Source organism: Ascaphus truei, chromosome 4 (genome assembly GCF_040206685.1).
Source record: "Ascaphus truei isolate aAscTru1 chromosome 4, aAscTru1.hap1, whole genome shotgun sequence".
NCBI classification, from domain to species: Eukaryota; Metazoa; Chordata; class Amphibia; order Anura; family Ascaphidae; genus Ascaphus; species Ascaphus truei.
In genome coordinates this window covers 3,463,740-3,479,776 of record NC_134486.1, presented here as the reverse complement: position 1 = coordinate 3,479,776, position 16,037 = coordinate 3,463,740, and the positions used below count along the sequence as shown (strand labels likewise).

Below are 16,037 nucleotides of genomic sequence, written 5' to 3'. Positions count from 1 at the left end.
TGCGCCGGGGATTACTGTATTCTTTCATCTACAGTGCATACTAAGAGTTACAGATCTGTAATCGTTGCAAGGAGATGCATGCAGTAAGTCCACACACTGCTTGGGTAAGAGATGCCAAGGACAGATATCTATTTGTCACTCAAATTTAGGAGCAAGACGGTCGTGATTAGTCTTGTTGCGTCCGTCATGACCACCTGAATCTATTGATGTAGCTCACATGTCTTAATATTACAGACTAATTTGGGCTCTAAATGAACTGTTGCACGCTCTGTAGAGAGTATTTACATTTTCGGACACATTTTACAACAGATTTTTGTGGGTTAAGTGCATAGTTTTTCTATAATAAACAGGGACCTGAGACCCTGGCAAATATTAATTCTACATCTTTTATTTGCAAATTTCTCGTGTGGTGGCAGCGTATAGATATGATTGCAATTAAGTAAGGGATTAATATTAACTCATTGAAAGTTCCTTGCGAAGGAGAAAGGCGAGTTGGCGTGTGTATTAAACCCGGTTACATATCTAAGTCACGTGCTCACTTGTGTGCTGTTCGTGACAGGTGGTATATCGGGACGGATTTAGAGATGTTTATTTGAGGGACCTTTACGTAGGCGAAGGGTGGGACAGCTTGCGAGTGTGTGGTAACCCATGTCCAGTATGCAGGTCACGTGCTCACAGTTGTGCCTTGCGTGACACCCCATACCACACATTTGCTATTATTTATAATCAGTCCCCAGTGGTCCGAGCATCTACGTCACCGGTGGTCAGTGTCCATGGGGGGTCAGCGGCAGTATCCGTGGGGGGTCAGCATATCAGTGTCCATCAGGGGTCAGAGTATCAGAGTATGAGGGGAGTTACACCCTCACTCTCCTTCCGCCCTCCGGCTCATTTTCTCCCCCCTCCGCTAGACACGCTGGAGTACTCCTGCTTTTGAGGCGAGTTGGGGACACACACAGTATTGTCTAAACCTTTTTAACATATACAGTAGTTACAATCGTTTTTTGCTCCATGTTAAATACATTGACCATGTTGTGCAGTGAGACCGGGGCACCATGGCACTGTAATTACCCTGCCTGCAGTATGATACTCACCATGGCACTGTAATTACCCTGCCTGCAGTATGATACTCACCATGGCACTGTAATTACCCTGCCTGCAGTATGATACTCACCATGGCACTGTAATTACTCTGCCTGCAGTATGATACTCACCATGGCACTGTAATTACTCTGCCTGCAGTATGATACTCACCATGGCACTGTAATTACCCTGCCTGCAGTATGATACTCACCATGGCACTGTAATTACCCTGCCTGCAGTATGATACTCACCATGGCACTGTAATTACTCTGCCCGCTGTATGATACTCACCATGGCACTGTAATTACCCTGCCTGCAGTATGATACTCATCATGGCACTGTAATTACCCTGCCTGCAGTATGATACTCACCATGGCACTGTAATTACTCTGCCCGCAGTATGATACTCACCATGGCACTGTAATTACTCTGCCTGCAGTATGATACTCACCATGGCACTGTAATTACTCTGCCTGCAGTATGATACTCACCATGGCACTGTAATTACTCAGCCTGCAGTATGATACTCACTATGGCACTGTAATTACTCTGCCTGCAGTATGATACTCACCATGGCACTGTAATTACTCAGCCTGCAGTATGATACTCACTATGGCACTGTAATTACTCAGCCTGCAGTATGATACTCACCATGGCACTGTAATTACTCTGCCTGCAGTATGATACTCACCATGGCACTGTAATTACCCTGCCTGCAGTATGATACTCACCATGGCACTGTAATTACCCTGCCTGCAGTATGATACACTCACCATGGCACTGTATTTACTCTGCCTGCAGTATGATACTCACCATGGCACTGTAATTACCCTGCCTGCAGTATGATACTCACCATGGCACTGTAATTACCCTGCCTGCAGTATGATACACTCACCATGGCACTGTAATTACTCTGCCTGCATCATGATACTCACCATGGCACTGTAATTACCCTGCCTGCAGTATGATACTCACCATGGCACTGTAATTACTCTGCCCGCAGTATGATACTCACCATGGCACTGTATTTACTCTGCCTGCAGTATGATACTCACCATGGCACTGTAATTACCCTGCCTGCAGTATGATACTCACCATGGCACTGTAATTACCCTGCCTGCAGTATGATACACTCACCATGGCACTGTAATTACTCTGCCTGCAGCATGATACTCACCATGGCACTGTAATTACCCTGCCTGCTGTATGATACTCACCATGGCACTGTAATGACCCTGCCTGCAGTATGATACACTCACCATGGCACTGTAATTACTCTGCCTGCAGTATGATACTCACCATGGCACTGTAATTACTATCCCCGCAGTATGATTATTCTGAAAGCCAGGGTCATATGTAAGATGATTTAGCCCAGATAGTGTCAACTCAGCCCTCTTTTCCAAGCACAACAAGTCTGTTTCTTTTCTTTACTTTATTTGTGGAAAGCAGGTGAAAACAGGAACTTGTGTAGAGATGTAGATGTTGGGATAATGTCTCTCTGTGTGTGCTTGGTTGTTAACGGCAGGTGAAAAAGATAATCCTACCGGTACAGGAGTTACAGCAAGGTGCTCACTCATCCAGAGGTAATGGTGGAAAGGAAGTGAGGGGCAAGGGTCACACTAAAGGTTGAGTGAGACTGCACTACTGTCAGCAAAAAGACAGGGGAGAAAATGGGAAAGTCCATTAACTGGAGGACAGGAGATGTTGCCAGAGCAACCAGGGGTGTGACAGCTTGGAAGGAAAAAGGCTACTTAATGTATCCATTCCATCTGCACTGGGAGTAAACTGCAAGGAAAGTAAATCCACGTACAGCTAGCAGGCAAAACTGCCAAGGGAAAGGGGGGCTGAAACAGAAAAAGCAGACAGGGGTATTTCTGTTCCATGACACTCCCCGTCTGGTATCTGGAGATACCACTATTTTAGTTGTATGTGGAACATATGTGCAATACAACATAGCAAAAATAACATCACATTCTCAAACAATACAAGAGTCCATGTCCACATAGCGATGTGACACTGGCCGGTATCACTGGTATCAAGGTCCCTTGGCCAAGGTTCTTTGGCAAAGGATGCAGGGTGGATGCACAGCTCCAGGTTTGCTGGTTGCACCACAATGTCTTTGTGTAAAAGTCTCTGCCACTGTTTCCTTTTAGCCTTGTGAGAGAACAGTCTTTTTGTCTCTGTAGTTTTACCCAAAGAGTGCATCCCCTTGTAGGCATGCCAGTCGTGGTAGCCTGTGGTTCTATCACCTGGTGTTTGGCAGAAAGAGATGGCTTTTGGCTCCCTGCGGAAGCGGAGCAACACTCCTGGAAGACTGGTTGTCGAATCTAGTCCAGTAAAGAGGACGTCGTTCAGGGAGACTCCCTGGAGCTGAGCACTGGGGTTGAACACTATCCAGACCTGATCGGGCTCCTGAAGGTGGTAGGCCCCAGATGATTGGGAGTACCAGCATTCTTCACCTTCCTTCATTAGAGGTGCTGGCTTTGCGTGGCCGGTAAAGAATATCTTCTGGATGAAGGCCACAAAGTTGTTTATGGTCTCTGGTTCCCTTTGTAGGTCGCAGAGGTGCAAAGTGAACCTAGAGATGGCATGTTCTCCATTATTTGGGAAGCGCCTTCTTGGTGAACGGAATGGTAGCGGGTTCGCCCAACCGCCAGGTCCGTTTCTGGCGAGCTCCTTGACCGTTGACATCAGGAATTCTCTATCTCCCATCAATGGTGTTTGCTTGTCGTCGTCCTTTGTGGTCTGGAACGCTGTGCACCCTAAGTCATTGGTGCATTTCTCTTGCAAGAGAATGTTTCCACGTATTTTGGTGATACGCCTTTGTATCTCTTTGTTGACTGCCCTCAGGAGGTTGTTCTCTCCTTGGACATGACGAAAAACAGTCTCTTTTGCCCTAGTAAATCCCTTTATGAGATGTCTCTGAGATTGTCTTTTTCTTAGACGTGTGAGAGGACAGTCTTTTTGACACTGTGGCTTCACCTGTAGGGCGCAATCTTTTGCGGTTATGCCAGCCGTGACAGCTGGCTGCTTTATCGCTGGATACTCTGTGGAGAGGAACGACTGTACGTCCTAGCCGTGCCATTGCTCGCGAGAGGATCGTCGGATTGCTTCTTGTGTATGGGACATTCCCTGTTTGGGTCCCTTGGTTCCTTGCTTCCGGGGACCAATTGATCGGGAGTAGTTTGGGTTGTGGGAGGCACGTCCGTCCTGCGGACCGAGATGGGTGTTTGGGTGTTACTATATCTCGTCACTGGTCTCTCGTTCCTCAGGCTGCTTGCACTGTATGTGGTTTGCGCACCTAAGATGAAACTGGGATCGTTCCTTGTCCTTGCCGCTTCGCGGATGAAGCTCAAGAAGAATGAGAATGGGGGGTAGATGACTTGCTTCTCCCTTTTGTATTTGGAACCTTGTGAAATCCACCTTTCTTGGAGGTTGAAGGGTAGCTTCTCCAGGATGGGTCTCACTCCACGAGCTGAGTCTAGGACGTTGAGACCTATTAAGGAATGGTCTTTCCTTGCGAACTCCAGTTCTTACAGCAGGTCCCCGAGCTCTCGTGACTTCGAGTAGTCTTTAGTTGTGATCTTGGGGAAGCTGTCGATTCTTTTGAAGAGCGAATCCTCGACTGCTTCGGGGCTACCGTAGGACTCTTCTAGCCTTTCCCACATTAGGTCAAGACCTACTTGGGGTTGATGCGCGTTGGCCGCCCGAAGTCTCTTCGCGTGCTCCCTGGATTCGTTCCCCTGGAACTTGAATAGCAGGTTGAGCTCTTCCCTTGCTGAGAAGTCCAAGCATGTTGATTGCGTCTTTGAACGTGAACTTCCACGTCTGGTAGTTCTCAGGGCGGTCGTCGAAGCTGATGAGTCCGGCTTGCACCAGGTCACGCCGGATCATGTACTTGGCTATGTCTGTCAGGCCTGAGGCATCGGCGTGTTTGTCCCGTTCTGAGGTAGTTGCTGGGAGGGTCCGTGCGGTCGCCTCTTCCTTGGCGTGGACGCGTGATGACTGCTGGTCGGTGTGAGGGTCTGTGTTTTCCCGTGTGGGTGTACCTGGATGGCGAGCCCGTTGTAGTGCATCCGTGTGCGCGCTGGCGTGTGGATCACTGTTGCGGCTGTGGCTATCCCAGGCATGTACCATTGACGGAGCAGCGTCTTCTCCTTGTGGACCTAGCAAGTCTTCGGTGTCTGTAGAGTCACTCCCTCCGCGTTGAGATGGTGCGCTGGTGTTTATGCTGAATAGGCTCCTTACGTAGTCTTCAGTGCATTGGACTGGGTCCTCTGAGGCAAACCGTCTGTACGGTTGCTCCCCGCCATCCTTTTGCGCGGCTGCTTCTAAGACTTCGGCTTGGGCTATGGCGGCAGCGGCGTCGTCCTCTTTGCTTAGAGCTTCTAGATCCGCGTCTAATTCGGCCTTTCAACGCGCAGCGGCGACATTGGCAGCAGCGGTGGCGTTGGCAGCGACGGCGTTCTGCTCCTCTTCTATGCGCACTCTTTCTGCCTTTACGGCTGCCACTCTCCGACTATATTCGGCCCTGGCACGTGCGGCCTCTGCGGCGGCTCGCGCCTTGGTAGCGTTTGTGCTTGCGCTGGACGCGTTAGATTGCACTGATCTTGCTGACCTTGATGAGTGCCTGGATGTGCTTGAGCGCTGCAATGCGGTCTCCAGGAGGTGCTCTTTTCTCTCGCTTTGGGCGTCTGCGATGGCGGTTCGCACGCGGCTGTCACGTGTCAAGTCAATATTGTGCTGTAAGTCCCTTTCTTGCAAGCTTTCACCGGTGTTAGCCCTGGCCAGGTAAGTGACGTATGCCTCTGACAGCCCTTGGTAGCATGAGTGGTCTATCTTTAATTGAGTTATTGCCTGCTCGAGCTGTTGTACAGAATTGCCAGCGCCGGCGACATTGCGTATCCCAAGTGTGGAAGTGTTCCAGGCCAACTCTAATTTAGCGCGGTGCGCTTCAATGTCAGTCTCGTATTTTTCACGGGCCTTTTGTGTCAGTGTGACTGCCCATTTGGGCCTTGCGCCTGCCTGCGCCTGTTGCAGTTGCGCAGCGGTCTCTGTGTCTGAGTGATCGCTTTCCTGCGTGATGTCTGGTGAGGTTCTGAGTTCTGCCATGCTGTAGGTGTGTGTAGGCCTTTAGCCAGTGCGTGTGGCGTGTGGTCTTTTACCTGTGTCAGCGATGGGCGTCTGTCTCAGATGATGCCGAGCGGTGTCCTGCAGCGTGCAGCGTGGGGATAGCTGTACTCACAGGTGTCCGGTGGCTCTGACCCGTGTCCTGGCAGGTGTCCGGTAGCGTGGCCCTTGATGGCGCTAGCCGTGGGGACATGCGCAGGAGTAGGTGAGATGGTGGCTCCTCACTATAGGGCTGTGCAGAGGGTGAACTCAGACAGAGAAAGGCAATTAGGTTTTGCGTAAGGAGCACTGTTTGTCTGCAAAGCTGCTGCCTCGTGTGCAAGGTTGTTTGCTGGTTAAAGCTTGCTGCCCTGTCTGAAAGGCTGCTTGTGCAGTGTAAGCTGCTGCTTGTCTATTAAGGCTGCAGGCTGTGTGCAGTTTGAGCTACTTGGTGCTTCTTTGTCTGCAGAGACTGCTCTGTTTTATCATGGAGTCTGGAGTAGCAGCTCCTGTACTGCTGCGGCCGAGTTTATTCGAGCATTTGCCCGTTCTCGGCCGCAGCAGTAACCTGGCGCGCGCCGGAGGGTGCCGGGCGCGCGCCGAAGCAGCGGAAGAGCGCCCTCCGATCGGGGCGCTCTCCCTCCCGTTGCCGGGTCCGCCGGAACCCCCTGCCGCCGTCCCCCACATCGCGGGACACCAGGGCTCCCTCGGGGAGCCCTGGACGCGCGTGCAGGGGGCGCAGGCACCCGATGACGCGTGACCGCGTATCGGTGATGCGCGGCACGCTGAGGGAGTGCGGCTAGCACGCCGGGGCATCCCCCGGCTTGCGGTGCAAGCCGTGCTCGAATTAAACGTGTCGGTAGTGTAAGTGTCTGTAAGGCACACAATATCTTTTTCACTATTCTGAAAGCCAGGGTCATATGTAAGATGATTTAGCCCAGATAGTGTCAACTCAGCCCTCTTTTCCAAGCACAACAAGTCTGTTTCTTTTCTTTACTTTATTTGTGGAAAGCAGGTGAAAACAGGAACTTGTGTAGAGATGTAGATGTTGGGATAATGTCTCTCTGTGTGTGCTTGGTTGTTAACGGCAGGTGAAAAAGATAATCCTACCGGTACAGGAGTTACAGCAAGGTGCTCACTCATCCAGAGGTAATGGTGGAAAGGAAGTGAGGGGCAAGGGTCACACTAAAATGGAGTGAGACTGCACTACTGTCAGCAAAAAGACAGGGGAGAAAATGGGGAAAGTCCATTAACTGGGGGACTGGAGATGTTGCCAGAGCAACCAGGGGTGTGACAGCTTGGAAGGAAAAAGGCTACATAATGTATCCATTCCATCTGCACTGGGAGTAAACTGCAAGGAAAGTAAATCCACGTACAGCTAGCAGGCAGAACTGCCAAGGGAGAGGGGGGCTGAAACAGAAAAGGCAGACAGGGGTGTTTCTGTTCCATGACAATGATACTCACCATGGCACTGTAATTACTCTACCATCAGTATGATACACTCACCATGGCACTGTAATTACTCTGCCCGCAGTATGATACACTCACCATGGCACTGTAATTACTCTGCCCGCAGTATGATACTCACCATGGCACTGTAATTACTCTGCCCGCAGTATGATACTCACCATGGCACTGTAATTACTCTGCCTGCAGCATGATACTCACCATGGCACTGTAATTACTCTGCCTGCAGTATGATACTCACCATGGCACTGTAATTACTCTGCCTGCAGTATGATACTCACCATGGCACTGTAATTACTCTGCCCGCAGTATGATACACTCACCATGGCACTGTAATTACTCTGCCCGCAGTATGATACACTCACCATGGCACCGTAATTACTCTGCCCCCAGTATGATACACTCACCATGGCACTATAATTACTCTACCCGCAGTATGATACTCACCATGGCACCGTAATTACTCTGCCCGCAGTATGATACTCACCATGGCACTGTAATTACTCTACCCGCAGTATGATACTCACCATGGTACCGTAATTACTCTGCCTGCAGTATGATACACTCACCAGCTGTGAGGATCTGAACTCTCCAGGGGTGTGCGGCTAGTAGCTTCTGATAACCCCTCCACAAACCGGCCATGTTGTCTGCAGGAGAGAAGCGGATGAGCTGTGATGTTCTGCAGAGGGAGGGGACACATGGAGAAATACTCTATAGTATTATACTACTCTCCCATCCTAGGGGCGAAGTGTACTAATGGCAGAGACAAGGTTAAGGGGTCAGTCCCTCCTAGGGGCAAAGTGTACTATTAGTTGTGACTTAGAGATAGACACACACACACACACAATCAGACAGCACTTCTAAATGAGAAATTGGGTGTGTTGCACTGGTGCACGGAGAAAGGACCGCCCCCATGGAGGTAGAAATACAAAGAAGTTATATACAAATAAATACAAATAACCAGCGCTCAGAATGAAGAGAATACAAGAATTCTGACGAAATTCAAAATGCGTATTGAGTTAAATTATAAACGATATATAGTCATATGTAATCCCTTCCATCTGAATACGACATGGATAGAAACGCAACTGCTGGTATCCTGAGCATCAAACGTGTGAGAAATGTATACGCTGCGTGTGCGTATATATCTGCATGCTGGTATCCTGAGCATCAAACGTGTGAGAAATGTATACACTGCGTGTGCGTATATATCTGCATGCTGGTATCCTGAGCATCAAACGTGTGAGAAATGTATACACTGCGTGTGCGTATATATCTGCATGCTGGTATCCTGAGCATCAAACGTGTGAGAAATGTATACACTGCGTGTGCGTATATATCTGCATGCTGGTATCCTGAGCATCAAACGTGTGAGAAATGTATACACTGCGTGTGCGTATATATCTGCATGCTGGTATCCTGAGCATCAAACGTGTGAGAAATGTATACACTGCGTGTGCGTATATATCTGCATGCTGGTATCCTGAGCATCAAACGTGTGAGAAATGTATACACTGCGTGTGCGTATATATCTGCATGCTGGTATCCTGAGCATCAAACATGTGAGAAATGTATACACCTGCATGCTGGTATCCTGAGCATCAAACATGTGAGAAATATATACACTGCGTGTGCGTATATATCTGCATGCTGGTATCCTGAGCATCAAACATGTGAGAAATGTATACACTGCATGTGCGTATATATCTGCATGCTGGTATCCTGAGCATCAAACATGTGAGAAATGTATACACCGCGTGTGGGTATATATCTGCATGCTGATATCCTGAGCATCAAACATGTGAGAAATGTATACACTGCGTGTGGGTATATATCTGCATGCTGGTATCCTAAGCATCAAACGTGTGAGAAATGTATACACTGCGTGTGCGTATATATCTGCATGCTGGTATCCTAAGCATCAAACGTGTGAGAAATGTATACACTGCGTGTGGGTATATATCTGCATGCTGGTATCCTGAGCATCAAACGTGTGAGAAAAATATACACTGCTTGTGCGTATACATCTGCATGCTGGTATCCTGAGCATCAAACGTGTGAGAAATGTATACGCTGCGTGTGGGTATATATCTGCATGCTGGTATCCTGAGCATCAAACGTGTGAGAAATATATACACCGCGTGTGCGTATATATCTGCATGCTGGTATCCTGAGCATCAAACGTGTGAGAAATGTATACACTGCGTGTGCGTATATATCTGCATGCTGGTATCCTGAGCATCAAACGTGTGAGAAATGTATACACTGCGTATGGGTATATATCTGCATGCTGGTATCCTGAGCATCAAACGTGTGAGAAATATATACACTGCGTGTGCGTATATATCTGCATGCTGGTATCCTGAGCATCAAACATGTGAGAAATGTATACACCTGCATGCTGATATCCTGAGCATCAAACATGTGAGAAATATATACACTGCGTGTGGGTATATATCTGTATGTTGGTATCCTGAGCATCAAACATGTGAGAAATGTATACACTGCGTGTGCGTATATATCTGCATGCTGGTATCCTGAGCATCAAACGTGTGAGAAATGTATACACTGCGTGTGCGTATATATCTGCATGCTGGTATCCTGAGCATCAAACGTGTGAGAAATGTATACACTGCGTGTGCGTATATATCTGCATGCTGGTATCCTGAGCATCAAACGTGTGAGAAATGTATACACTGCGTGTGCGTATATATCTGCATGCTGGTATCCTGAGCATCAAACATGTGAGAAATGTATACACTGCATGTGCGTATATATCTGCATGCTGGTATCCTGAGCATCAAACATGTGAGAAATGTATACACCGCGTGTGGGTATATATCTGCATGCTGATATCCTGAGCATCAAACATGTGAGAAATGTATACACTGCGTGTGGGTATATATCTGCATGCTGGTATCCTAAGCATCAAACGTGTGAGAAATGTATACACTGCGTGTGCGTATATATCTGCATGCTGGTATCCTAAGCATCAAACGTGTGAGAAATGTATACACTGCGTGTGGGTATATATCTGCATGCTGGTATCCTGAGCATCAAACGTGTGAGAAATATATACACTGCTTGTGCGTATACATCTGCATGCTGGTATCCTGAGCATCAAACGTGTGAGAAATGTATACGCTGCGTGTGGGTATATATCTGCATGCTGGTATCCTGAGCATCAAACGTGTGAGAAATATATACACCGCGTGTGCGTATATATCTGCATGCTGGTATCCTGAGCATCAAACGTGTGAGAAATGTATACACTGCGTGTGCGTATATATCTGCATGCTGGTATCCTGAGCATCAAACGTGTGAGAAATGTATACACTGCGTATGGGTATATATCTGCATGCTGGTATCCTGAGCATCAAACGTGTGAGAAATATATACACTGCGTGTGCGTATATATCTGCATGCTGGTATCCTGAGCATCAAACATGTGAGAAATGTATACACCTGCATGCTGATATCCTGAGCATCAAACATGTGAGAAATATATACACTGCGTGTGGGTATATATCTGTATGTTGGTATCCTGAGCATCAAACATGTGAGAAATGTATACACTGCGTGTGCGTATATATCTGCATGCTGGTATCCTGAGCATCAAACATGTGAGAAATGTATACACTGCGTGTGCGTATATATCTGCATACTGGTATCCTGAGCATCAAACATGTGAGAAATGTATACACTGCGTGTGCGTATATATCTGCATGCTGGTATCCTGAGCATCAAACATGTGAGAAATGTATACACTGCGTGTGGGTATATATCTGCATGCTGGTATCCTAAGCATCAAACGTGTGAGAAATGTATACACTGCGTGTGCGTATATATCTGCATGCTGGTATCCTGAGCATCAAACGTGTGAGAAATATATACACTGCTTGTGCGTATATATCTGCATGCTGGTATCCTGAGCATCAAACGTGTGAGAAATATATACACCGCGTGTGCGTATATATCTGCATGCTGGTATCCTGAGCATCAAACGTGTGAGAAATATATACACCGCGTGTGCGTATATATCTGCATGCTGGTATCCTGAGCATCAAACGTGTGAGAAATGTATACACTGCGTGTGCGTATATATCTGCATGCTGGTATCCTGAGCATCAAACGTGTGAGAAATGTATACACTGCGTGTGGGTATATATCTGCATGCTGGTATCCTGAGCATCAAACGTGTGAGAAATATATACACCGCGTGTGCGTATATATCTGCATGCTGGTATCCTGAGCATCAAACGTGTGAGAAATGTATACACTGCGTGTGGGTATATATCTGCATGCTGGTATCCTGAGCATCAAACATGTGAGAAATGTATACACTGCATGTGCATATATATCTGCATGCTGGTATCCTGAGCATCAAACATGTGAGAAATATATACACCGCGTGTGCGTATATATCTGCATGCTGGTATCCTGAGCAAACGTGTGAGAAATGTATACACTGCGTGTGCGTATATATCTGCATGCTGGTATCCTGAGCATCAAACGTGTGAGAAATGTATACACTGCGTGTGCGTATATATCTGCATGCTGGTATCCTGAGCATCAAACGTGTGAGAAATGTATACACTGCGTGTGGGTATATATCTGCATGCTGGTATCCTGAGCATGAAACGTGTGAGAAATATATACACTGCGTGTGGGTATATATCTGCATGCTGGTATCCTGAGCATCAAACGTGTGAGAAATGTATACACTGCGTGTGGGTATATATCTGCATGCTGGTATCCTGAGCATGAAACGTGTGAGAAATGTATACACTGCGTGTGCGTATATATCTGCATGCTGGTATCCTGAGCATCAAACGTGTGAGAAATGTATACACTGCGTGTGGGTATATATCTGCATGCTGGTATCCTGAGCATCAAACGTGTGAGAAATGTATACACTGCGTGTGCGTATATGTCTGCATGCAGGTATCCAGAGCATCAAACGTGTGAGAAATGTATACACTGCGTGTGGGTATATATCTGCATGCTGGTATCCTGAGCATCACACGTGTGAGAAATGTATACACTGCGTGTGCGTATATATCTGCATGCTGGTATCCTGAACATCAAACGTGTGAGAAATGTATACACTGCGTGTGGGTATATATCTGCATGCTGGTATCCTGAGCATCAAACGTGTGAGAAATGTATACACTGCGTGTGGGTATATATCTGCATGCTGGTATCCTGAGCATCAAACGTGTGAGAAATGTATACACTGCGTGTGCGTATATATCTGCATGCTGGTATCCTGAGCATCAAACGTGTGAGAAATGTATACACTGCGTGTGCGTATATATCTGCATGCTGGTATCCTGAGCATCAAACGTGTGAGAAATGTATACACTGCGTGTGGGTATATATCTGCATGCTGGTATCCTGAGCATCAAACGTGTGAGAAATGTATACACTGCGTGTGGGTATATATCTGCATGCTGGTATCCTGAGCATCAAACGTGTGAGAAATGTATACACTGCGTGTGGGTATATATCTGCATGCTGGTATCCTGAGCATCAAACGTGTGAGAAATGTATACACTGCGTGTGGGTATATATCTGCATGCTGGTATCCTGAGCATCAAACGTGTGAGAAATATATACACCGCGTGTGCGTATATATCTGCATGCTGGTATCCTGAGCAAACATGTGAGAAATGTATACACTGCGTGTGCGTATATATCTGCATGCTGGTATCCTGAGCATCAAACGTGTGAGAAATGTATACACTGCGTTTGCGTATATATCTGCATGCTGGTATCCTGAGCATCAAACGTGTGAGAAATGTATACACCGCGTGTGCGTATATATCTGCATACTGGTATCCTGAGCATCAAACATGTGAGAAATGTATACACCGCGTGTGGGTATATATCTGCATGCTGGTATCCTGAGCATCAAACGTGTGAGAAATGTATACACTGCATGTGGGTATATATCTGCATGCTGGTATCCTGAGTATCAAACATGTGAGAAATGTATACACTGCGTGTGCGTATATATCTGCATGCTGGTATCCTGAGTATCAAACATGTGAGAAATATATACACTGCGTGTGGGTATATATCTGCATGCTGGTATCCTGAGCATCAAACGTGTGACAAATGTATACACCGCGTGTGGGTATATATCTGCATGCTGGTATCCTGAGCATCAGTACCAGGCTGTGTGTGTGTGCTGTGCTATAGTACCAGGCTGTGTGTGTGTGCTGTGCTATAGTACCAGGGTGTGTGTGTGCTGTGCTATAGTACCAGGGTGTGTGTGTGTGCTGTGCTATAGTACCAGGGTGTGTGTGTGTGTGTGCTGTGCTATAGTACCAGGGTGTGTGTGTGTGTTGTGCTATAGTACCAGGCTGTGTGTGTGTGCTGTGCTATAGTACCAGGCTGTGTGTGTATATAGTACATGTGTGTGTATATAGTACGTACGTGTGTGTGTGTGTGTGTGTATATATAGTACCAGGCTGTGTGTGTGTGTGTGTGTATATAGTACCAGGCTGTGCTGTGCTATAGTATCAGTGTGTGTGTGTGTGTGTGTGTGTGTGTGTGTGTGTGTGTGTGTGTGTGTGTGTGTGTGTGTATATAGTACCAGGCTGTGTGTGTGTATATATAGTACCAGGCTGTGTGTGTGTATATATAGTACCAGGCTGTGCTGTGCTATAGTACCAGGCTGTGTGTGTATGTGTATATAGTACCAGGCTGTGTGTGTGTATATAGTACCAGGCTGTGCTGTGCTATAGAGTGTGTGTGTGTGTGTGTGTGTGTGTGTGTGTGTATAGATAGTACCAGGCTGTGTGTGTATGTGTATATAGTACCAGGCTGTGTGTGTGTATATAGTACCAGGCTGTGCTGTGCTATAGAGTGTGTGTGTGTGTGTGTGTGTGTGTATATAGTACCAGGCTGTGCTGTGCTATAGAGTGTGTGTGTGTGTGTGTGTGTGTGTGTGTGTGTGTATATATAGTACCAGGCTGTGCTGTGCTATAGTACCAGGCTGTGTGTGTATGTGTATATAGTAACAGGCTGTGTGTGTGTGTATATAGTACCAGGCTGTGTGTGTATGTGTATATAGTAACAGGCTGTGTGTGTATGTGTATATAGTAACAGGCTGTGTGTGTGTATATAGTACCAGGCTGTGTGTGTATATAGTACCAGGGTGTGTGTGTGTGTGTGTGTGTGTGTGTGTGTGTGTGTGTGTGTGTGTGTGTGTGTGTGTGTTATACCAGGCTGTGCTGTGCTATAGTACCAGGCTGTGTGTGTATGTGTATATAGTAACAGGCTGTGTGTGTGTGTATATAGTACCAGGCTGTGTGTGTATGTGTATATAGTAACAGGCTGTGTGTGTATGTGTATATAGTAACAGGCTGTGTGTGTGTATATAGTACCAGGCTGTGTGTGTATATAGTACCAGGGTGTGTGTGTGTGTGTGTGTGTGTGTGTGTGTGTGTGTGTGTGTGTGTGTGTGTGTGTGTGTGTGTGTGTGTGTGTGTGTGTGTGTGTGTGTGTGTGTGTGTGTGTGTGTGTGTGTGTGTGTGTGTGTGTGTGTGTGTGTGTGTGTGTGTGTGTGTGTGTGTGTAGTACCAGGCTGTGCTGTGCTATAGTATCAGGCAGGGCTAGGCCAGCGGCAGTCCTGTGCTGGGATATACTGCCAGGCCATGGTGGGCACAGTGACATTCAAGGGCCTCTTTGATGACATCATCGCTTCTCCCAAAAGCTACGGAAGCCTCACCAGGACATGCTGTCTCCATAGCAACCTGTCAGAGCGAGGCTGCGTTTCCCGGTGTAACCTCCCTTATACATGGCACGTACAGAAGATACGCAGAGGGAGGGCTGGATCTGCCTCCCAGTGTAACCTCCCTTATACATGGCACGTACAGAAGATACGCAGAGGGAGGGCTGGATCTGCCTCCCAGTGTAACCTCCCTTATACATGGCACCTATAGAAGATACGCAGAGGGAGGGCTGGATCTGCCTCCCAGTGTAACCTCCCTTATACGTGGCACCTATAGAAGATACGCAGAGGGAGGGCTGGATCTCCCTCCCAGTGTAACCTCCCTTATACGTGGCACGTATAGAAGATACGCAGAGGGAGGGCTGGATCTGCCTCCCAGTGTAACCTCCCTTATACGTGGCACGTATAGAAGATACGCAGAGGGAGGGCTGGATCTCCCTCCCAGTGTAACCTCCCTTATACGTGGCACGTATAGAAGATACGCAGAGGCAGCGCTGGATCTGCCTCCCAGTGTAACCTCCCTTATACGTGGCACGTATAGAAGATACGCAGAGGGAGGGCTGGATCTGCCTCCCAGTGTAACCTCCCTTATACGTGGCACGTATAGAAGATACGCAGAGAAGATACGCAGAGGGAGGGC

General features: G+C 47.5%; 1 protein-coding gene across 1 annotated transcript in view; it reads right to left on the bottom strand.

The window, feature by feature from the left end:
- MPV17 (mitochondrial inner membrane protein MPV17) overlaps nucleotides 1–15,428 on the bottom strand; it is a 71,680-nt gene extending 56,252 nt beyond the window's left edge. The window contains exons 1-2 of the mRNA XM_075595202.1: nucleotides 15,395–15,428; nucleotides 8,226–8,303 (exon numbers count right to left, since the gene is read on the bottom strand). Of these exons, the coding sequence (XP_075451317.1) occupies nucleotides 8,226–8,303; nucleotides 15,395–15,413 (97 nt within the window). The 5' untranslated portion in view covers nucleotides 15,414–15,428. The remainder of the gene's footprint in view (nucleotides 1–8,225; nucleotides 8,304–15,394) is intronic.
- Nucleotides 15,429–16,037: the final 609 nt, after the last annotated feature.